Here is a 24,004-nt window from a genome sequence, read left to right as displayed (position 1 = left end):
AGCACATCCCAGAGCAAAGGCACAGCGGCGTGTGTATCAAGGTACTTACAATGATGCATTTCACTCCTCTGTATTACTGGTCTATCTATTATCAGCCTATTCGTTACAGTTTGGGGCACATTAGGAGGAATGTCTGCGGCTTGCCAAGTGAGTCACTTTAGTGTTTGTAATCTATTGGTGATTTGCCAGGCAAATGTCTGTGCCAAGTTTAGTTCCTCATGTGATGAGGAAGTGATACAGGAGGATGCACCGAGGACTTCCCCGGCCATCTCCCCTCAGCATTGACAGGAATGTGGCAGTTGTCTTGTGCTTTAAAGAGTACATTTTAAAAGGCATGTAGAGCTAAATCTCATAGAGAAATCATCGAGATTCCTTTGGAACATCTGACATTTTCCCTTTCCGTATCTCCCTTTCAAGCTCAAATAAGCACCTTTTAAAAAGGAACAACCCAATCCCAAGCACGTGTTCTTCTAGGAAAGCTTGCTTACTGATGATGTTTACTCCCTGGTATTTCCCTGTGTGTATATTAACATCATTATTTCATTTCCCCCAGGGTGGTTTAGTGTGGAATAAAGTACTGAACTTGCTTCAGTGGGCCAAATTTGCCATAGTATCTTTGAAACAGCCCATGAGTGCCTCTGCAGTAGTGGAAATGGCAAGTGTCAACTTTAACGTAATTACTGATTAAACTTTCAGATCACTTTTACATGGTTTGGAAAGAAGGATGGGGGATTGTTCAAGCTAATCTTGTGGGAAGCTCCTGTGGATTGTTCTGAAGCCTTCTGTAGGCATGATATGAGGGGCTTGGGGGCTTATGTTTAATTTTGATTTTTGAAGATTAAAATTAGGTGTAAAGAGGTGGTTGTTGTATGCTCAGGTGTGAGCATATACCCATATGGGACCAGCCACCAGAAAATAATATTTTTGTATAGTAACTGTCACATGGCTTTGCAAATCAACTTTTAACTTTTTAAACTTTCTTTTTTTGGCAAAAAAGCTTTCATGTAACATAGGGGTTGTTTCATTTCTGTATTTAATACACACAGAAAAAACTTTACATGGTGTTGGCCATTGTAAGTAATATAAGAGCTTCAATCACTTCTAAAACATAGTTGGATGGTAAATTTTACAGGTATTTTTTTCCTAGATTATTCTTTTTATTTCCTTCCCTTGTGAGTGTATGTTGCTTACTTCTTTCAGAAATGATCTTTGCAGTGGGACAGGATGTCTGGGGTAGAAGTTCTTTAAAAGGAAGAATGTAGACCTGTGACTTACTAAGTGAAGTCTTGCAAGATGTATGTTGCAAGACTTTGCAATGCCTATGTCTGCTGGTTTGTGCTTTATGAAAACCAGCTCTCGCCTGGGCTCTTCAGGCTTTTGGGAGTTTGGTGACTTTTGCTGCTGCTTGAAACACTCCATTGCTCTGTCAGTAAATGAGCAGAGTGGGTCTGCTCAGCTAGATAGGAGCATTCCTGGACCTGGCGCTTACTTTGCTAGAAGAGAGAAGTATGTCTGCTGCTGTAGATACTTTACTTGGTCCCATGTCAATCATCCACTCATTTTTTTGGGACTTTGCCTTAATTTTTATTCCTTCAGTACTTTTAGAGGTTCTTGGCTTCCCTTTATGTTTTACCTGAGCTCTAAAATCTGAATGAATTCAATTTATCCAGGCTGTAAAAACTCTTTCATGGGTGTTTTTGACCACTTCCAGCTAAATTATCACGTTTGTCTATGGAAGCACAGAAATAATACATTTCAAAATCATGTTTTCATCTTGGTATGTCTTACTGTGTTCCCATCCTCCTCATCAGCGTAATACTGAAATATAGAAAACGTGGGTTAGCCTGCTGTCCAGTAGCATGAAGAACATACCCAGCTGTAGTAGCTGCCTATTACAGAAATCTGCCAAAAACCTGAAACTACCTTTCTTCTTTTGTCCTTCCATGGCTCCTCTTCCCACTTTTTTTTTTTAGCTTCTTTATAAAAAAAACCCCACAAACCTAAAGCTTGATGAATTTATTTTTGTTTTTATGTAAGAACAGGATAGGTTAAAAGGAAACACTAAAATTTTGCAGCCATTTGCTGTCAGCTGCATTTATTTTAATAACAGCAGAGAAGCCGAAGCCCTCTGCCAGGACCCAGGGAAGAGAACAGCTAGGAATAAAAGGAGATTCTGACATAGTGCTTATTCCTGAGGCTGTGAAACAAAAGCATAAGTGAAAGTGAAGCTATGGCTGAACATAAACTTTATCACTGTTGCTGGGGATTAGCGTATGCCTTCTTCAGGCCTGCTGTGAACTTGGCCAGACAAAATAGGTGGAAGGGCAGAAGGTGGGGAATGTCTGCATCCTATTATGAATGGGAGGAAATGACTGTCTGCACTCTGGGCGCTGGTGGGCTCGGCGTCCTGTGGGCAGGCTCGTCAGCGCTGAGGGATACTGAACAAAAAGTGGTGAATTGTCAGCTTTGGTGTTTAAAATAACTACTAGGGATGAGAAGAAGTTCTTTAAAAATATGCTGTGGGTTTTCTGTTGGCTTTCTTAAACTAACTGGAAACTTTCTGCTTTCTTTCAGGAGCATTTTTTCTCTGAAAACATTGCTGCTAAAAAGCTCCAAACAGGAGAAGTAAATCCAGTCAGCTTGTCAGGTCACTGGCTCAGTGTAAAAGTGCTTTCATGAGGTAACGTTGGGCCAAAGTCAACTTTTCTTTCTCCTTTGTCAGTCTGCAGCCAAGCAATGGGCCAGAAAATCTCAGGGAGCATAAAGTCTGTGGATGTGAGGGAGCCCCCTTATAGGCCTGTCAAACGAGAGCTGAGAGGCCCGGATTTTTGCAAGCCAGCACGACTGGACATGCTGTTGGATATGCCCCCTGCCAAGCTGGAGGTCCAGTATAAGCATGCTTGGAACAATGAAGATCGCTCCTTAAATATATTTGTAAAGGAAGATGATAAACTGACTTTTCATAGACACCCAGTTGCCCAAAGCACAGATTGCATCCGGGGCAAAGTCGGCTACACGAGAGGCCTGCATGTCTGGCAAATCCACTGGCCCACGAGGCAACGGGGAACTCATGCTGTGGTGGGGGTCTCCACAGCCGAAGCTCCGCTGCACTCGGTGGGATACACGTCGTTGGTTGGTAGCAATAGTGAATCGTGGGGCTGGGATCTGGGACGCAACAAACTCTACCACAATTGTAAAAACCAGCCTGGGGTCACGTATCCTGTCTTTTTGGAACCGGATGAGTCTTTTGTACTCCCAGACTCCCTGCTGGTGGTTTTGGATATGGATGAAGGGACGCTTAGCTTCATGGTAGATGGACAATATCTTGGAGTGGCCTTCAGGGGACTAAAAGGGAAAAAACTTTACCCCATAGTCAGTGCAGTCTGGGGGCACTGTGAAATTACAATGAGATACATCAACGGACTTGACCGTAAGTGTTACCATGTTTCTTCACTACGCTGTCTTTCAACTTTTGTCATGTAGGATTTTTTTTTTTCTTTATCTTTTTGTTGTGATTGTGCTGGGGAGGAGTGGACTGCCCACTGTGCGTAGATTGCATCCCATAGTTACAGCCCATAAGTACTATCTATCAGATGTGTCTCATAATGATGACATAGATTGTATCAAAATATCTTCCCCTTGTGCCAAGCAGTGTCAAGAAATCTGTGTCTAAAGACAGCGAGCAAGCTGAGAAAAAAGATCTTGAGAAACTTCTTGAGTATATTTAAAAGAACAGTTTACTGCAGGATGTGTTTTAAATCTGTGGTTTTCAAATAGGATTTGTGGATCTTATAAAAATTTCCTGTAGCAGTGGGAACTCTTACATGGTGTGCATAAACATACCTGAATTCAGGCCAGTAGGCTTTCTTTCCATAGTTGCCTTGCCAGGACCCTCAGAAGCAGCTGTGGATCCCCAAGAATCTGGGAGCTCAGGTCAAGTATTGTTTTCAGCAGTTTGCCTGAAAGAGAGCTCTGTTCCTGAGTTCGTTTCAGAAGGTGCCCCCTCAGGAGCGTTTTCCTCTCCAGAAATATCAGGTTTTGGATAAGCATTAGCTATTTTTGATCTAAAGGAGTAATATCCCATTAAATCGTTCTGGAGTAAGGAACAGCATGTTGCTGCTGTGACCTTGAAGTAGTAGCCCACCAGAAGATGAGTTGCAGAACTGGGTCTTGGCTGGTTATGCTTGCTGCTGGGGTGAAGATGTGTGCTCTGCTGGGTCCACACACGGCACAGCGTGTGTTCGGTCACGCACAGTTACCTACCTACAGCCAGCTCATCGGCTGCTGTCAACTGGGAAGTGGAAGGCAGAACGAGGTAGTAAGTGGAACTTCGTTCCTGTTTTAAGACTGTATTTCTGAGCTGTAGGAGGAAAGAGGAATATAAACACACAGATTTAACAAAAAGAGATGACTAAACTAAATTTTTGTGGGTTTGGGGCTTTATGAATGGAACTTGGTCTTGTATGCTTGCTATTACTCTCTTTTTACAACACCTGACTTGCAGTTACTGATTTCTGAAAGAATTCACTATTCTTTTCAATTAGGACGGGGAGGTCTAATTTTTTTTCTGTCAAGAATTAAATCTCTGCTCATTAGCCTTACACCTGACATACAAAGTAGAAACATAATTAAATAGCTTGACCCTGTTTAAGATTGCCTTTTCGTAAACATCTGTAATAAGCACTGGGGCAAAAAGTCTTTTTCTACAGAAGCCCTGCAGGTTATTACAGCCAGATGCTAAATGGCAGCTTCCTGAAGTGCTTTCATACAGGGGAATATCAGAGGATCATTAAGTATTTTGCAATTACACAGACACTGCAAAGATGCTGTGCTGACAGCTTTTTTTTTTTTTTTTTTTTGGGGGGGGGGTGGGTGGTAGGGGAGAGATACTTCTGCAAAGTGAATATTTGTGTGCGAAAGCAGGTTTTATAATACTGGGAATATCTGCCAAGCTAAGCAAAGTACAGCTCTGCTTGATCCACCACATCCACACAAGGAATCGTTCTGCATTCCTTTTGTAGCCTTCGCAGGGTGGCTCAAGGGACCTCTAGAAAGATGAAAATGCAGGAGGAGGATGTGAATGAGTTTGGTAGAAATTACAAAATAAAAGGAGCTAAGTAGGGAAGGATAGCTGTGGTCTGTGAGATGGCAGAGAGAAAAATTCCCATCCGGTTTCTCGTGGGATAATTTTGCTGGAAGAGGCAGGATAGCTTCCTAAACTATCCCTGAGAAAGTCAAAGTATTCTTTTTTTTTTTTCTTCTTCTTTTTCTTATTTTTCTTCTTATCCCTCCCCCCCCCCCCCCCCCCCCCCCGAACCCATGGCTAAAAGTAAACTTGTGAACTTACTTTTCTGTAGGCCTGAGTGTTAGTGTGATTATGTAAAGAGGAAGTTTAAAGCCACTTTGCCATGGGGCAGTTTGACATCCTGGAATCGCATCATTTGTTATCACATGTTCACTGATCCATTACTGTTCTGCAACAAAAACAGCATTCAAGAAACCAAAGTAGCTTGTTCAGCTGGTGCTTTAAAGCAAACACTTCTGTTCTCTGCTAAAAGTGTTTCTATCCAGCCAGCCCTTGTGTAGCTATGCAAGTTTGGTCATGGCACTCCTCATGTTTGCTCTCATAGCATGTAATATTACAGGTTTTTATAATTGTTCTTGTGAAAATTGGAGTAGATCTTGAGGAACAGTGAGACACTCATGTTGCATTCACAAATTCAAATACATTTGAACATACGCATGTGTGGTTTTCTGGTTTTTTCTTCTTTTACTTTATAACCTTACAAATTCTCCCTCTTCCCCTGCCTCCCTTCTTCCCTGGTAGTGTCTCATACTGCTGATTGCAGCTTTTAGTAGATCTGGCAATAGTAACTTAGCTGTTTGTGAAACTATGCTGTGAAACAGTGACTTGAAACTTGCTATTTAGTGACTGATTGTTACTGCTCAGAATGCATACACCACAGCTTGCAATGGTTGTTTATGTGGTGTCTTACAGAGCAAATGGAGACCTTGACTGCAGGGATTTCTAGTATTTTCAGTACTTGCTGTTTAAATTCAGAGACCTCTGAATACTTGAAAGGCCTGTGTAATTCAGTCGCCTGGCAAAGAGTGAAAGACTTGCAGGAATGGAAGAGAGGAAGGATCAAATGATGGGCTTGTGCAGCTGCAGTGAACTTAAACGTATGTTGTGGCGGTATAGAGATGATGCAGACTTTGAAGTATGTTAATTACTGCATAGATGGCAGAATCCTGGAAGGGTAATGCTGCAGGTCAAAGACTAAGAACCTGTGTGCCCTCTGGACTCTGGGTACTGCTCCTAGAATAATGCTGCAGTTAAAATCAGTTGTAGCTCTTCCAGCTGTATCTGTTAACCAGAATATTCTGCTTCAGAAGCCACTTTGAGCATCATGTGATGATGTGCTGTGACTCACAAGAGTTTTTCACTCACATTTGAGAGAGTCAGAGTTGCAAATACTTGTCAGGGTTTGGGAGGAAGGTGGGGGAACAGGATGAGGAGTGCTTACCATAAGTACATTGAGTTCTTCCCAGGACAAACTTCTTTGATCAAATGCTATCAGTATTTAGCATGCTGATGCTTGCCCAGCACTGAAGTTTTACAGAATTTTACATCAGGCTTCTGACACTTTGCCTGTTGCAAAAATTAAACCCAAATAAAATAAGTGCAGCATATGTTATTTTTCAGATGCTCTTTTTGTCACAGTACACGCATGTTTAAAAAAAGCTAGGCTATTTATATTGCTCGTCTAATGAGCAGTCCTGAAGACTATTTATAGACCGGAACAGAGAAATAGCAAAACACTTTTGTATAAATGTATATTGCAGATCAGGACATATGTGTTAGTATTTGTGTGTTTAAACAAAGTGGTGGAAAACCACTTTATATATGTGTATATATAGGTGGAAAACACCTATATATGAACACTGTATAAGTGTTCATAATACAGTGTATCATAATACACTGAATAGGTGTATTAAAGCAATCATCCCAACAGAAGTTCTGGGGTCCTGCTTTTAAGTAGCAGCAGCCTGTTCACTGTGCCTGCAGTGAGCCGGTGCAAACATAAAAGTGAGGATGTTTGGCTGGGTGCAGGGAGCCGTATCTGCTCCTGCACAGATGCCCAGGACCAGCAGTTCATGTTTCTGGATCCTGCGCTCCCTCTGTGGCGCTGGGTTGCCTGGAGGAAGGGTGATGGCTTTGGCTGCTGCCTCTCAGAGGTTTGGCTGCTGGTGCTGAGCCTGCCCCTGCCCCTGCAGCCGGGGGGAAGGAGCCCTGGCCTTGTTCTGCGGGGCAGGTGTAGGGAAGGAGGGAGGAGGGGCCTCAGGCACATCCCCTTTGTTTGGATACAGCAACAGAAGTTCTGGGATGTGGGGGCTGTTCAGACCTTTAGTTTGTAGCCCTGCAGAAGACCGCAACTTAACCCTTGAATCCCTTGCAGGCCTTGGGTTGCACGTCTAACATTGTGAAACAAGGATGATGTTTCTAAGCTAAAATAAAAACTTTGGAGCTAAGAAGCTTCGTGCAACTTTTCCCCTCTTTCCTACTGTTCTCAACTTATTTTTATTCACATTGGTCTGTCTCTATCATACCACAAATGCTAATTATAAATATGGACTTTTTACCATAAAGAAATCTAAGTCAAAATTGCAAATTGTTAACTGCCAGGAGAAATACTGAATTTCTCATCAGACTCTGTGGGTTTCCCCCCAGATAGTTTTCAATTAAACTTTTTAAATGGATATGGTTTTTTGTTTATCTCAACCTGCTTGGTTTATATATTTACGTAAGACATTATTTCCATTGCAACCTCCAGAGTAACATGCTCTGAAAATGCAGTATTGCTAAACCTTAGGAACAATTTTCCCTACAGACATGCAATCAGAGTCTGAAGCGGTAGTGATTAAGCAGCTAATGCTGTGAAGAAGCAATCTTTAGCTTCTGAGATAATTTAATAGGAAACAGTATTTTCAGTTCCTACTTCAGGAATCTGATAGCTCATTGTTGGGGTTTATTTGTTTTCTTCCACATGCACACACACACACCCACCCACCCACCCCCCACCCCCCACCCCGGGTTAAGTGCATTTCTTGTCCTTTAATCCTAATTTGTTGACACTTTCTAATTAATTCTCAGCCTTTTCTCAGCAGGCTGAAACTACTATGTTGTCACTAGAATATGCTGCTCAGTTAATTGGCTTTTTGCTCCAGCCACCTCCTGCCCCTTCCTGGGGGTCCCTGCATTACACCTCTTGCCCAGATACTCTTCTTTTTTTTTTCAGTCCTCCCGTTTCTTTCCTGCCTTCTCCAGCTGAGCTTCCCTTCTTTGGCACCACTTGCCAATAATAAAGCCTTACCTACCTCCCCCTGCCTCCTCGTCCCTAACTTCAGGTAGGGCAGGTTTTGTTACTGGTAACAGTAGAACATTGGGTGCAGTGGTTGCTCTTCCAGGGCAAGGAGAAGGACATTTCATTTCAGATTTAAGGGTGTGACTTATGGTCTTTGTAATGGTCTTTTTGGGTGAATGTCAAATATTTGTTTTCCTATTTGTAGATATTAATTGTGATTGGGTAGAGAATAATTCGGTTACCTCAGGTTAGTAGCAAATAGTTGCTTATGGAAGTATGTAGCTAAAACCACCTTCTCAAGCTCCTATGCTTTTAAGATTAGCTTTGTCTTGTTTTATACAACTTTGACCTATTAAGACCTCTAGCGATAGAGACTCGGGCAATCTAAGGCACTCATTAGCTTTACAGATAAGAGGGGTTTGGGTTTTTTCTGTTACAAACTAATCTAGTTTGTTTATTTAACAGGGAATCCAGTTACCATTGGCCTAAACTATAAGAAGGTTCTGGCATACTTCAAGTTTAGTAGCTCCTAAGGCTAAGAACAAGCGCCAGTAGTCCACAGCTGTGTTAGGGTTTCTTTGCAACCTGCCATTCTTCCAGCTGTGGTTCATAAAGGTGCCATGGCAGCTGCCAAATCTGGCAGTTTAAAGAAAAAAACGCATGTTGATGTGTTCTGATCATGTTTCCACTGACTTCCCATGTATCTTGTTCTTAAGAAATAAGAGCCTTGCATAGTGATGACTACATCTCTGTTCTCAAAATTGAAGTGAATGTTGTAATCTAAAGTTACACTTTGAATATCGTATTTATTGCTCTAAAAGAGCAATTAGAAAATTGATAGCCTTGCTTAATCCTTTTATGAATTTTCTCAAGTTATGATGCTGGAGTTACTCAGTGATGTGAACTAATTGTCACAGGTTTGTATTAGAAGTGGAAATTTATAAAGGGTATTTATGTTTGGATTTGCTTTATCTGTGTTGCTGTTGGGCGTTGTACAGCATAAATCCAAGCTTCAGTGCAAATAATGATGCATCTGCAATACATTATCCAGTGATACATTTACTTAATTACAAAAAATGTGTGTGCTTTGTCCACTTTGATTGTTTTCATAGAAGTTTTCTCATAAGCTATATTCTTCCTTAAGATACTACTTTGTCTCTCCAGCCACAGAAATTTCTTCCCTTCTGCAATCACAAGCCCTTTCTGCAGATGGCCTCTTTGTCTTCCCTTAAAGACAGCATAGCTTCTCTATTAGGAGAGGCAGGTAGCGATGTAATTTATAGTTTGGGTTCAGAGCAAATTCCCCTTAAAAAAGGTAAACATGAGAAGACTCTGATCTTCCTGGAGTATATTGTGGTGAGTGGCAATTTATATACTGGTCTCCATACTATGGCAAAATCCATATTTTTATGGTAAATTGACAGTCAGCGTGCCTGAAAACAAGCATGTCCAGAAATGCTGCTGTGTTCCACAGATGGTTCCCCTGAAAGTAGTGACGCTGCTGTCTGCCTCCCTGTGTACACGAGAGGAAGGCTGCCCCCGTAGTAACGCTGTGTTAAAATAATGCCGAGGCTGTGAAGTCAGACACTGAGAAGATGGCAAGTGGCAGAACGGGATTTGCTTTTTTGCAGCTGTAACTCTGAGCTTGGCGGCCTTCATCTAGCTGTGTCCTGCTTTCTCCCAGATAGTGTTTCACTCTGGTAAAAGGTGGTAAGTTTTGCTGCAGGTCATCTTTTTGTGTTCCTTTTCTGCCAGCGTTTTTAATTTGAATCTTTTCTCTCCAGTCCTCTGTGTCTGTGAGCTGGGGTATTTTGTAGTTTCCCAAGGATAGCCAGTGGGGAAACCTGATGGAGCATGACAGTGTTCTCAGATTGGGTTTTGCATTGCCCTTTGAAGATAACAAATGAAAAGTCCTACTAGCGAGGACAGGACTGGATCAAAGCTGCTGCTTGTCTTGTTTGATTCATGCATATACAGGGAATTTAAATAACTTTAGTCTTTCACTTTAAATTGTTTTGGGGTGGGACTGATGATCATATCTGTCTTCAGGCCTGTTATCAAACCTGATTTTTGCTGGAAAACCTCCAACACTAAAAGTGTGCGATGGGGCATTTCAATCTTCAGAGCTGAAACTCAGGGCTGAGGCAGAGGAGATGTACATCAAATTCATTTGTGTCAATAACTTCTAACAGGACAAGAACTACGAGGGTTCTTTCAGTTGTTTAAACATGATTTTTAAATGTCAGCGGGTGGTGGAATACAGAAGATGAAATGATGACACTCCTGAGAAGATTTCTGTTGGTAATTTGAAACAAACTGAGCATTTCATATAGTCTTCTGTGTATTGGCCAGGATTCTGCATGACTGGTTTGGAGTTGCGCATCTTCAGCATTGGTGCCAAGAGTGTCTGTTGCATTGGGAAGGTTATTCATTTGGCGCATTGGGTAAAATATTTTTGGTAATGTTTGTTTAGAATGGACTTAGCGGGTAGTAATTGAGGCAGGTGTCCAGTGTTATCTCAGCCCAGTTAGTCAAAGCTATAACTGTATTTTTCATGGACTTGGCCAAGAAAACACAAATTGCCTAGATGTGTCAAATCGGTATAATGAATAATGATATAACAGTATCTCCCTGCCTGATGTGAACGTTTCTTTCTGAAAGTGATGAACTTCCAGACCTGGCATATCTTGGGGCTGTTTTGTTTTTTAAAAAAACAGACGATAACTTATTACCTCTGTGTCTGCCAATTTCTTATTACTGTTGGGCCAAAAAATTTGCCTTATTCCAGAAAAGTGATTTGTATGAAACCAAAATGTGTTTTGAACAAGGTAACGTTAAAAAAAGGATAATTTTTGTTTGAGAATCACAGTTGTGTTTTCTCACAGTGGAGGCTTTTATCTCTACAGCCTGCTGCATCTCCATTGCAAATGGGAATTCATGTCTACATGTATTGTTTGGACACAAAATTTAATGAAGATGTGCTTCTGCTTTTCAATAAAAAGTAACTATAAATGTTTAATAATAATCTTCTTGTGTATGCCACGTATTTATGCCTATTCAGTATGCCACTGAATAGGCCACGAAGCATTGATACCTTGAAGCTAGAAAAAAGTGGCTTCTTTTTCTCTGTGGTTTCAGCAGGCTTGACAGCTGTAGTATATTTAACCAAGATAAGGCAATTAGGTTCTTTTAGATACTGGTGCTTTTCCTTATTTCTAGTATTTGCCTTTTATTTTTCAGCATTCGCTTAAGCATAGGGCCTGTAATCACTCTCAAAAATACATTCCTCTGCCCATCAAAAGAGAACAGTGTGTGTGCGGGTTATATCAGTTCACACTTTCAGAATTGAAACACTTCATGCTTCTGAAAATGCCTCATTTCCAAGTAATTAATATTATGTAAAATACACTGTTTGGAGAGGCTTTTTTAAAGATCTTTTTCTATAAAGGCTGAAATAATTTTTAAAGGCTTAGGAGTTAGGTTCTTTTTTAAGCAATTTATTATTTTATTTTTTAAAATAACAAATTATAGTTTTAAAGCTACCATTAGTATTATGAATATAATGCATTTTGCTTGAATAAAGAACTCCCCAGTAAGTTGCCTCTGGTAAAACGCATCATCTAGCCACAGGCACTATGTCAGAATCTGGTGTTCAAACAAATGCAGCCCCACAGCGTGCCTGGAGTTCACTTGCCTTCGCCTTGTAAACTTTTATATGCTTTGCAGTATTAACCGCCACAGTGCTGAATTAGCACTTGCACTTAAAAAATTGTAAAAATTTTGACACCGATGATGTCAAAAGCTGCCACTTTTTATGAAACAAGGACTGTTAGTGACTGACTGGCGTTAGACTGGCGGGAGCTCCGGCATTGGCTTCTGCAGAAACGCTAATTAATTTCTTAGTTTGTATCGAGTTTCACAGCACTGGAAGGTCTCCTCATCACCTATATGGACTCACTGTATCTTTGTTATTTTAACTTAAGCAATTGCTTCAGTGTGCTATGTATGGGTGTAACCATGACTACATTACCCCTGCCATATGTGTAAACAATTTGCTGATTTTAGTGGTATGACCTATTGGCCTCTGCCTGTATAAACAAATGAAGGCCAAAGTTCAGAGAGATCAGAGGGGAAACTTTAAACATCCCGCAAAATCTGCAGTCCATTAAGTGTACGTTAGTATCTGGTTACAGCCAATCCTTTTGTACTTATAAATAATTTGTTCATGACACATTTGGGAAAGGAGGATAGCTTCGCCTGGTGCATGGGGACTTCAGGGCACGTAACTGCATTGGTGTTAGGTTAAGAAACCAGCTTTAGTGGTATTTTCTTGTCTTGGCAAAGAGTAATGCTAACACATGCTTTACTTTTCATCTAGATTGAGATTTAACATAAATGTTAAAATTGTGGGGACAGGCCATTGGAAAAAGGGCTACAGTGTACAAAGACCGAGCAACGGGTGACCCACAGGCAAGAGAATGAAATGTGTGTCAAGGGAGGAGGAGAAGGAAGAGGTAAGGTGAGAAGTGCCAGCAAGATCTAAGAAGATATGTTTGAAAGAGCAAATGTGAAGGAGACATTGGTGCTTAAAATGAAGAAAGAAGGCAGAGAAATGCAGCAAGAGGGTAGAAAAGGAAAGACGCTGAGACGTTGACAGAAGTATGTAAGCTGAGTAGCACATGGAAAAGAAAGGTCAGGACTATGGAAGTTCCTGAATGACCAAACACCCCTACTTTTACTTTCTTCACTTTCATCAGCGGTTTTTCTGGCAGGAACATGGGAGCTCAGATTCCAACCCCCAGCTGTCTGGTAGGGAGTGAAAATTCACCTGGCTCTTCCTGGTGTTAAGCACAGCCGTGCTGGGCTTTCCTGACTGCTGGAGACTGCTTGTTTTTGTAACTCAAACGAAGAGCCTGTAGAAGTTAAAGAACTTGACAAGTGTTTGGTGTGTTTTCAGTATGAACTTTATAGAAATCACTGTGATGCTGTTGACATCTCACAGGGTCTTTTTGTCATTCGTGAGTTTACAACTGCACATTTCAATTTGAGTAGAAACGAGTGAACTGCTAATGTGTCTGGATCTGAGAGGCTGAATCAACCCTGCAGATTTTTCTGGGATTTTCTTAGTTAATTACGGATGTACTGTTATTTTTTTATTTTTTTTCCTCTTCATTTTCTGAAGACTTACTGAAAATTTACATCTGTTATTTCTACATATTGGATCTTGTATCCTCTAAAACAATTTTATTAACTTCCAGGTATAACTGATCACCAGTAAGAAGTTTAAAGTGTTTTATAATTTCATTGACCGAGAATAAAGCAGAAGCTAAATTATTTAAGAGGCAAATGTTTTCAAAATCCAGCATGTAGCTTGATGTACTTGAAATACTGGAGTTCCAGCCTTTTATCATCATCCTGGGTGACATTTCTGAAATGAAACTCTGGTAGCATGAACAATACTAGCAACTATATGTAAACAGCAGCTTCCTGAGACTGCAGGGTTTTTTTTAAACCACTTATGCAGAGGAACTTCCAGGCTTCCTCTGGCCCATCTTTTCAAACACCTTTAATACATAATGCATATCTAAGCTATAATCTTAAAATATTAATAAAAATAAGTTTGTCTTTAAAGCAGGGTGGAGATGGAAACATAACAGAAGGACAGACTGGACTTTGTACTGAAGGGGGTTTTGCCTTTAGCAGCTTCTCTGTCAGCGGAGCAGCAGCAGGTCTGTACTTTTGCTTCTTCCCACACATAGCTGCTTTGGTTCTCTGGATGTCCAGGGTCTGGTGTGGTATGGTGATAGCAATGTGAGAACCTGCCTGGCTGGGGGGTTCATATGAGGTGCTGCACACATGAGTAGTTAATGGGCGAAAGCTCACTGCTGAAAAGGAGTTGCAGTAGAAATCTGCTACAGATTGACTGTTTTCAAAACTGTCGGAAAAAGCTTGCCTTTTGGCTTGGTAGTGGGGCGTCTGTCCCCTTAGGGGCCTTCCTTGCAATGTTTTGCTGTTGTCATTAGAGATATTCTGTTGTGGAAGTGGCTCATCGTTGCATGTACAGTGCTACTTTCAGAGCAAGGAGAACCATTATGCTGTTGTGGCAGAAGAGTTTCTCAGCAACCCTCTTGCACATGCTGGTCAACAGATCCCAGAGCTCCAAGTAACTTCTCATCAGACTAGTCAGCTGGAACCACCATCTACTTTCTGTTCCCCAGATTTCTGTGTTAATAGAAACTTCCCTAAAATACAAGTATCAAGAAACATTTTGTGTATGAAACGCCAGTGAGCATAAAATGTAAACATCACTTTTACCATAGTGTACTAAATCACTTGTTGCCCATTATTCTGAATTATTGTTGTTTTGGTTTAACAGAAATTCACTTTAAGTGTACTTGTCTAATTCATAAGACATCTTAATAAACTGTTACAGTAGCTGTGTTACATTAAATAGGGAAAAAGGTTTGTTTTCCTAGGTAGAAAATAACAAAGTACTGTATCTGGTAACAATACTAGTTTCCCTTCATATACTCTGAACAGAGAACAACTTATTTGCAAATGTAAATATTCAGAACTCAATATGAGCTCTACTGTTAAGTGCTGTTTACTTGTATAAATTTTATATTCACAGATCCTAACTGACCCACAGATAGCACTCTGATTTTAAGGATTTTTGGTAGTGTCATGAACGTGAAGTCCTTTGCAGGTGGGGGGAAGAGTACTATATGAAAATAGAAAAACCATGCTAATCATTAGGCAGGAGGGAGTTGAATTAACATTTTGTACAATTGTTTGTTTTTCCATTGTTGGCAATTACTTGCAATAACAAATAGCATTATTTGCTGGTTTTTCCTTGTTGCATGTTTAGTCACCCTTATAAACAGGGTAACCTGTAGATCCAAACCCCATTAATTTTAACAACATCTGAGTACGTTCTCTCCTCAGCTCACAACCGCCTTTGCAGTGTTAGTTTTTAAAAAAGAGATTAGGCTTTTATTTAACTACAGCTTTTGGTTAACTCTACATGGTTAGTATTTCATGTAAGACATGAAAGTAGGTGTTTGGTAGAAATTGACCTGCTCTTACAGCAAGTGAAAATGGTAGTCAAATGTTCTCTGTACAAGAGACTTTTCTCAGCACTAAGAAAAGAAGAAAACCACATTTATATAACAGAGAACGTGTATTAATTCTTAAAAAAAATCCAAAAAACAAACCACAAACAAACACACACCCACCCCAAAAAAACCAAAACATGAGCCCCAAAACAAACCAACCACCAAAACCCAAAAGCCCCCCAACTAGTTTTTCAGGCTTTTAGCATTAGGATTTTGAGCCAAAAAGGCAGATGGTAAATCCATTTCCCAATGCTAATTTGGCAATAATGCTCTGATCCTCTGTGGAGCTCAGTAATGCTGTGTGATTGTCTGAAATCCACAGGCTGCCGGTAAACGGTGTCTCCTCATGCAAAAAGTCTTCTCTGTTGATGTAGTTGGTGATGGAAAAGTGCCTCCTGCTAGCGAGCAGGTATGTGTAATGCTGTTTCTCTGCAGTGAGTGTTATAAAATATTATTTTTTCACGAGGCAGGGAAGAAGAGTGCTATGTATGTATTTTTCTGAGTGAACGGCTGTAAGCCATCTTTTACTCCTTTCTTTTTTTTCTTTCTTTAATCTGCAAATGATACTGTCTCTATTCCGGCAGATTTGGGAAATGGCCTCTGTTCAGATGATTCTGCCAGTTGTTTTGCACAAACAGTAGTTAAAAATAGTCTTTTGAGGTAGAAATGAGAAGTTACCTTTGAAGATACTGGGGTAAGCCAAGTCATAAAAATGCAGTTGCGCAAAGCTGTCTAGATGTCTTGAACACATCTAAATTTCAATTAATCCCCTGAATAAACTCTAGAACTCTTGATTTTTGTTTTTGGAAAGAATACTCTTTTTTTTTGACTGACAAGAAGTCATTAGTTTTGTTTAACATAGAAAATCATGATAAAACTGATTCAGTTGTAGAGCACTCTTTTAACCTTAACCTTGCAGAATAAGATTCCACCAAAGAGATGGATTTTTAGCTGATGGGTGGGAGAGGCACTGACTGAAGGGCCTCCTGGACCTTCTTACTGCTAATGCTGAAGGGCCTGTTTTGCTTCTGTGTCAAAGTTGGTCTTGGTCATGGGGTTTCTCTGGCTTGGTTTGGCAGCTCACTTTTCTTGTTCACCTGGAGTGCAATAAATTGGGAGGCAAATGGAGCCTTTTTCACGTAGGGGCTGATGTTTGGTATTACATGACACTTTCAAAGAATGAAACGTTTTGGATTAAGTAGGATTAGACCTGTAATTTTTCCAGACCTTTATCTGTGTTTTAGGTAATGACTTCCACATTTGGCTGCTTTGTAACTTTACAAGTAAGCTGCTGCAGACAGAGCCAAAGTATCTATGCCCCTGTGGGCCGTCCAAGATTAATTAATACATGTATTTTGTTCTTACCCATTTTAGTAAGGTCTTTCTTGAAATTCTCATAGAACACGTTCAGCTATTTTTGAAAAAGTGAAACCAACTGCTTCATTAAACGCATAATTGTGTGGTGCAGACTGCAGTCTCCAAAGATGTTACTACTCTTTTTGCTAGGTAATTGTAGTAGGGAATTCAGTGCCCTCTGGGGCACTCCTGCCATCAGTCTCTGGTTGTTTCCTGTCTCACAGGAAAAACAGCGAACAGTAAATGATTTGTGATTTTAATTAGGCTGTCAGAGATGCGTGCCCTGAAGCTTACTAGAAGGTGTAGTCATTAAGTGTGGTGTCCCTATAGGCATTTCCTGGATGTCCCTTACAGATGCGTGTGTCCAGGGGTTGATGCGCTGTTCAGCAGGCTCTGAGGGCACACGTGCATCTCTTTTGAGTTGTTGTTTCTCAGACTTGCACTAAACCACCATCCCTGGTGGTCTGTGTTGCCTGGTGCTGGCTGTGGCTTGGATTGCCGAACCTCCCAGCACGCTGCTGGCTGGGTTGCTCCTGCCCTCCGCTCCTCCTTGCCGTGCACGCGCAGCTAGCCGGGTCTCCGGGTGCAGTGCAGCTGCAGGAAAGCAGCGAGTGTGCAACACGGCTCCGAGCAGCCCTGCAGCGTGAGGCTTTCTTAGCAGCAGAGTGCTGTTGGTCCTGAAGCAGTGTTAAACTGACCGCCTTTTGGCTATTGAGAGGTGAGGGGTTTGGTTTTATTGCCTGTTTGCTGCTAAAATTTGTACTAAAATGATAGTTTTGAACAAAACAACTGGCAGCAACGGTGGTCTTGATGAATGCTTATTTTAGACTCTTTATATAGAGGGATTTAGGGGTGTCTTCAGCTGTTGCAATTGGAGTTCAGTGCCTTTTTAATAGTAAATGTGTAAAACTAGAACTTCCACCACTCGAATGGTGACTCTGCAGCACTTCAAATGCCATTCTGTTCAGACTACAGAAGTTTTCATGTTGCTCCCACTGAGGCCTCAGACCTACTTCTGTGGTGCTTTTCAATTTATCTAGATGTTCCAGTCAATTGAAAATATACTTGTTTTCTCATCTAGTCAACATTGTGTAAAATAGATTCCATTACAGAGGGGAAACATACAGGTTTTGCTTCTCGTTCTTCCAGGCTGGAGATCTAGTGTTCAGATAAAGATTAAATTAAAAATGTAAGAAGAATTTTGGCTTTTGCTATTAGAAACTGTAATAAAGAATAGAATTATTAGGCAGGTGAATATATGTGATGGTAACTGTTATCCTTTCATGGAAGAGAGTTAGTGTAATGCTTTTCACAGTTTTTTGAAGGTAGTAACACGTGTGGGAGTAAGGGCAATCCATTATGTTTTGAAATTCCAGATACTTGAGAGAACCTGACAAAAGCATCCCTTTAAAGAAACATTTACATTGTTAAAGTTGGAAAGTTATTTAGGGAACTTTTAAAAAGACAAGCAAGAAAAAATAGAAGCAAATGTTCAGATTTTAAGTTGGAAGAAGACTATTTGTAGGTTTGACTGTGCTTAGTACATTAATGAACTGGAAAATAAGGTGAAGTAATAATTTACACAATATTTTTCAAGGTGGAAAAATCTAAATTTGATTCGAAGAAGAGTTGTAGAAGAGTCTCACAGTACTTAACAACTCAATAGTAAAGTGGTGGGTGAAATTCAGCAGTGTTATGTGCCCAGTAATGCATAGTGGAGGACAGGGGTGAGAGGAGCAAATCTGCTTGTATGTAGTGTGTAAAGAGTTCTTGTGCACAGTGGGCTGTTGCCACCTGGAAAAAGATCCTGGAGGCATTGTGCATAATATTATGAAAATACCAATAATGAGTGATCCAAAGGGTGAGCATGGTCTTGTGAATTGAAACAGAACAGGAAACCTGGTTTTGTTGCTGTGGCCAGCTTGTGTGTGCTCTTGTTGTCCATACCCATCTTCCTCTACCTCTTCTCCCCAGCTGTAAAAATAAGTAAACAAATACTAAACTAGATAAATACTCTAACTTAATGGGCTGGAGAAGAAGAAAGAATGGCTTCTGCACAAGGAAAGAATACATAAACCTGGATCTGACCAGTGGTCGACCTAGCTCTGTGTAAAGTCTCCAGTAATGACAATTAATGGCTGGCTAAGGGAGTGTACAGGAACTGGGTAAGCTCACAGGGTGTTCCCTGTTCTTTCACTGCATTCCTGTGAAGCTTGTTTTGTCTGGGTGATCCCTTAGTCTCTAATAATTTGGATTTCAGTCACTTACTTAACCAGATGTATATGTGTTTAGTAACCCGTAATAGTTAGTTTCCTAAATGCTCTAGTCTCCTTTTCTGGAGCTGTGTAAGCTTTCTGCATCCAGAGCGCGTTGTGCCAGCTTACATATGTGTTATGTGACAAACCACCTCCTTTGGTTTGTGTTGGCTTAACTCTTCAGCCTGAAAAAGAAAGAACTGCAGAGAATATTAAAAAAATGTCTATGCATTCATAAATGGCACAGAAGAGGTGACTATGGAGGGTCTTGGGTCAAAATCTGATGACTGAGGTGTTCCAATGAAGTATCAGGTGCCTTACTGTTTTTAAAAATATAAAATTTCCATACATTGAAAAAATCAGTCCTATGAATCATTGCAGTGAGATTTCATGGAAACCAAAAGTATAAATGGGTCCAAAAAAAGATTAAATATATTCATAAAGGATCTACTGGTATTGGTTGAATCTACCAATCCAGTTACGTCCTTCAGCACAGGAAACATCAGAAAATGTAAAACAAAATAGCGTTAGGGACACGATAATAAAATTATATGCTCATAAAAAAGCTGAAATTTCATATGGCATTTTCTTGTATATTAAAATAAATACAAGATTTAGCTATATGTTTATTAAAACTAAAATGCTGAAAGGTAACATAAGTGAATTTGTGGCTCTACATAAAATGAATGATCTGTGATGAGAGAGAGAGTGTAACTTGATTTTTGTAGTAAAGCATTGAGTAATTTTGAAGAGCACTGAAACTGTTGTATGAGGGAGTGCCACAGGGATTACAGGACTGGTTTGTCTGGTCATATAAGGTGAATTTCATTTCCACTTTGCCTCTATGAATAAGATTAAAATAAAGTATGGAAATACTACTGTAAGAATTATTTGATATTCTGCTTCTCACATGTGTTTTCCATTACCAACTAAATGTTTAAAATAGTTCCAGGAGACTAAAAACAAGTTTTTGTCAGACACAGTTTATAAAATAGTTTCAACAACTTAAAATGGAAACAGCTTAAAACAGATTATTATAGGTAAGCCTAAAAACTGCCCTCAATAAAGATTAGACCATGGCAGAATTCCTGCTGTGGCTCAGCAGTGGAGTTAATTCCACCGTTTTTTCTTGAGTTGAATATGGGCATCTGTTCATATTTAGGTAACCCTTAAACCTAAAAGGAAGCTGCAGATGTTGTTTGCAGGTATCCTTATAGCTGCTGACCGGTTGTTCATTCAGAACTGGTCATCACAGACACATTGTAAATGTGAAACCTTCCCTGCTGAGGAAAAGCAGCAATTATTTTGCTTTCTCTCTCTCTTTAAAATAGGTGCAGCCCCAGCTGTGAAGGAAGAAAATAGTCTATTTAGAATGAAGTATCTTTTTAGGTCTGATCTAAAAATCCAGCTGCTACTCAAACCCATCACCAGTGCCTCAGGATAGTGAGGGAAGCAAATGCCACCTCCAGACTGATTTTGTATCTACTTGATTGGACACAACTTTGAGGATTATGTTAACAGGTTAGCACTGATCAAGTAACTGGTGCGGTATCTGGAAGAGGAGTTGTATTCAGAAAATGGGTAAAAACTGATACTGCTAAAATTGCTGATACGTACCCTTGAAATGGTTCGTTTTAAGTGAGTTTTGTCTGAATTTGTGGCAAATTTGCCCTTTCTGGTTTGCCTCCACTATATATATATATGTGGACCGATTCCTTTTAAAGATGGTGTATTTATATTGTGAATGTTTGGTGGCTGATGCTAGCCTGCTCTGTCTTGTTTCTGCTTACACTTGGAGATTGATGCTCTGTGATATATCCTTAAAGCATTCTGCAGCATGTGATGAAAGCTGCCTCTTGCCTCATGTTGTTGCACACTGCTGCTGCAAGTTTGGTCTCAGTGGGCTGGCTGTGGAACAGAATTGCTGCGGAATCTGGGGGCAGGGAGTAAAGCATCAGGGCACCTTTTTGGCAGTCGGTGAAGTTGGTATGACTCTCTGTTGCAAATCTTTGCCTCCCCCAAAACATCGCTTAACAGATATGTCACCAAAATAGTGTCCCAGTGAAGTTGTCTATTAGCAACTCGTTGCTATCTAAAAAAGATGGACCATAAGAAGAAAAAAAAGCATTCATTTTTACATTTTCTTGTTTTTAACCCTGAGAAGTTTATTAAAAAAGATAATTGACTTTTAAAAGAAATTGGTTACGTATACCTTGAATCATGGAACAACCTTGGAGCAGTTCATTTGCAGATTGATTTATTTGCTGGGAAGCTTAATCTATTTGACATGCATTGATCCAGTCCATTAAAGAAGGTCACTTTCTCATTATTCCCTGAACTGCAGCTTAAGATCCCAAACTGCCTAACTTTGGCAAGGTTTTACATTAGCCAAGTCGTCTCCCAGCCCACAGTGATGCCACCCCCCCACCCCCTACCTTATTTCCTTGGTGTTTTATCCTCCAGCAGCACCACATGTCCACCAAGGCTATGTTTTCAGCAAACCTCCTGTGCCTGTTTATTGTCGGACAGTCGCCCTGGAGAGTGTTGGGGAGGTCAGCAGTTGACCTATTAAAAAGAAAAAAAAGTAATTGATTTCAGAGGAAAATTAAGTGCCTTAAGTGACACATGAAAGCAATATGACTTTTTAATGCTTCATTTCCAGGGCTGTTTTGTTGTTGGCATCTAGTGATAAATTTTTTTAAAAAATAAGTAAAAAGAAATAATTAAACTGGTGGCTTTTCGTTCATTGAGCAGGAAAGCTTATAGTAGCTTCTGTGCAGTGGTTTAAAACCATACCAGAAGTTCAATACTTCTAATATTTTATTTTATCTTTTTAATTCAGTGTGCTGTTCACTTTCACTTAGGAGGTTTTCTGTTTCCGAGATAGAGATGCAGTGGTCACCCCTTCCTTTAGCTGCTGGTATTGTGCTGCTTGTGCCGGTGCAGCCAGTGTGCTGGGCCAGCCGGTGTGTTAGGTGAGAGTGTGAGCAGCTGCCTGTCCTCTCTGACTGGTTTCTGTCTGTTGAGGCTTGCAGAGCATTACACAGGCCAGGACATCGAGAGAAATTCTACTTGGTATCTGGTTCACCCTTCTGGCTATTCCACTCTTCAGTTAAACTCATCATTTTAGCTCTAAGATCTATTTTGGAGCTAAGTGTGTGCTCTTCTAAAAGAGTTACCTGAACTCTGTACCTTTTTGATTTTATTATTTTTGTGTTTCTTAAACACTCTTTTATTCCAAATGTTATTTTAAGTATGGGGTGTAACTTGACAGTATGATCTGCGCAATCCTCCCTGTGCTCCCTGCTGCTGTTCTATTGAGAGACTTTGACCTCTGTCAAAAATTATAACTTAACAGCGCGGTGATGATGGTGGGGCTTTGAAATGCTTCATGTTCTTTCCTGATTGTAAGGTCCCATTAAAGTGCCAAAAGGACCAAGGAGGGGAATTGATAACGTGCACATTACACAGGGGAGTTGGCCATGAAAAATGTTGCTTTCCTTTTAATGTCGATGTTTTAGGTTTATTATCAGTTTTAGCAATCACCTTTAGTAGTCCTGGTGGTTAAGCCCAAGAGGGGTGCATGTGAAGAAAACTGATCTTCCTCTTTTTTTTCCCCTTCTTTGCTCTCTTGCCCCATCTGTGCTGGATGTACTTTGGGGTAATTTTTGGTGTTCTAGACATAGTTTGTGTTTTTCATTCTTCGCAAGGATAAATTTGCTTTCCCTTGGGAAAATGAGAATATGGAAAGTAAGCAAGCTTTGAGTGCGGTGGCAAGACAAGAAGAGACTTACGGGCTCAGTATTGTGCAACGACATTTAATACTTGACTAGATTGCTTACAGGGCGTCGGAGCTAAGTTTAGTTACTGGTGCTGTGTTGAATGCCCTGAGTTAAGCTTCAGGGGTGAAGAAGAGTATGTAAAATCGCACAGCATAATTATTTGCCTTATTTAAAAAGCTCCTGTTCTGAAGTATCTCGGTAGTGTGTAATGTTTTATTGAAACTAACAAATCCTGGACTGAAAAGAGAGGGGGGTAACTTGATAGTATGGTCACTTTTGGGTATAGGAAGGCTTCTGGGGTAGGCTTATTAAATGTGATTCCATTAAGAGAAGTATTTGAGCTTCATATTGTGATTGACTCCCATTCAGATGGACATCAGCATATTTAAAAAAATAAGTCCTGTCAGAAAACATGGAAAATCGACATAAGAGGCTTTTGTGTAAGAATCAGTTTTCAGATGCTTATTTTTGTTGGTGTGCATTCATGTACTTTTTTAAATTTTGAAGCATTTGTTGCATAAGCTCTTAGTGCAAATTTTTATTTGCTATTAAATTTTATTACAAAAATCCTTTGACTAGAGTACTACTGTATTAGAAACACAGACTCTATTATTTCACTTCCTGCTTGACCTTGCTTTATTACAAAGAAACTTTTTGTGGAGAAAGTGATTCTGTCTGTCTTGCTTTTGGTAGCTGTGATTACTCTAGCGTTAACGTGGCCATGTGCTCCTAGAAAGTTCATAAGGCGAGGAAAAGAGCTGTGCACTTCTTTAGCTAAAAAGCTTGTGTTGGGACGAGGCCAAACTAAACACCCGTACCTCTCCGGGTTTGTGATTTGCATCTCTCTTCAGCTGGTGGGGTTCCTTGGGATTCATATCCTTGCTCAGGGGCTGCCTGCAGGCACTATGGGATCCCATTATCATATAGAAAAAATATATGGGGTACATCTGGGGAGAAATAAAATTTCTATTCTTTGACTTTTTTTAAGAGAAATTTTACTGCATCTCCCTTGACAAACAGTTCCTGTAGGTGAGTGATTACTGTTTTCCATGAGGGGAAATGTTGAAAAATGTGTGGGTGAATCCATACGTTTTTCCATTACAGTTTAAATGTGTGCCTTCAATGTTAGG

At 40.3% G+C, this 24,004-nt stretch overlaps 1 protein-coding gene across 1 annotated transcript in view; it reads left to right on the top strand.

Moving 5' to 3' along the window:
• SPSB4 (splA/ryanodine receptor domain and SOCS box containing 4) overlaps positions 1-24,004 on the top strand; it is a 90,269-nt gene that overhangs the window by 22,353 nt on the left and 43,912 nt on the right. Inside the window, exon 2 of the mRNA XM_005232240.3 lies at positions 2,575-3,430. Within this exon, the coding sequence (XP_005232297.1) occupies positions 2,737-3,430 (694 nt within the window). The 5' untranslated portion in view covers positions 2,575-2,736. The remainder of the gene's footprint in view (positions 1-2,574; positions 3,431-24,004) is intronic.

Source organism: Falco peregrinus, chromosome 12, assembly GCF_023634155.1.
Source record: "Falco peregrinus isolate bFalPer1 chromosome 12, bFalPer1.pri, whole genome shotgun sequence".
NCBI lineage: Eukaryota > Metazoa > Chordata > Aves > Falconiformes > Falconidae > Falco > Falco peregrinus.
The sequence above is the reverse complement of the archived record's forward strand: the minus strand, read 5'-3'. Positions and strand labels throughout refer to the sequence as shown.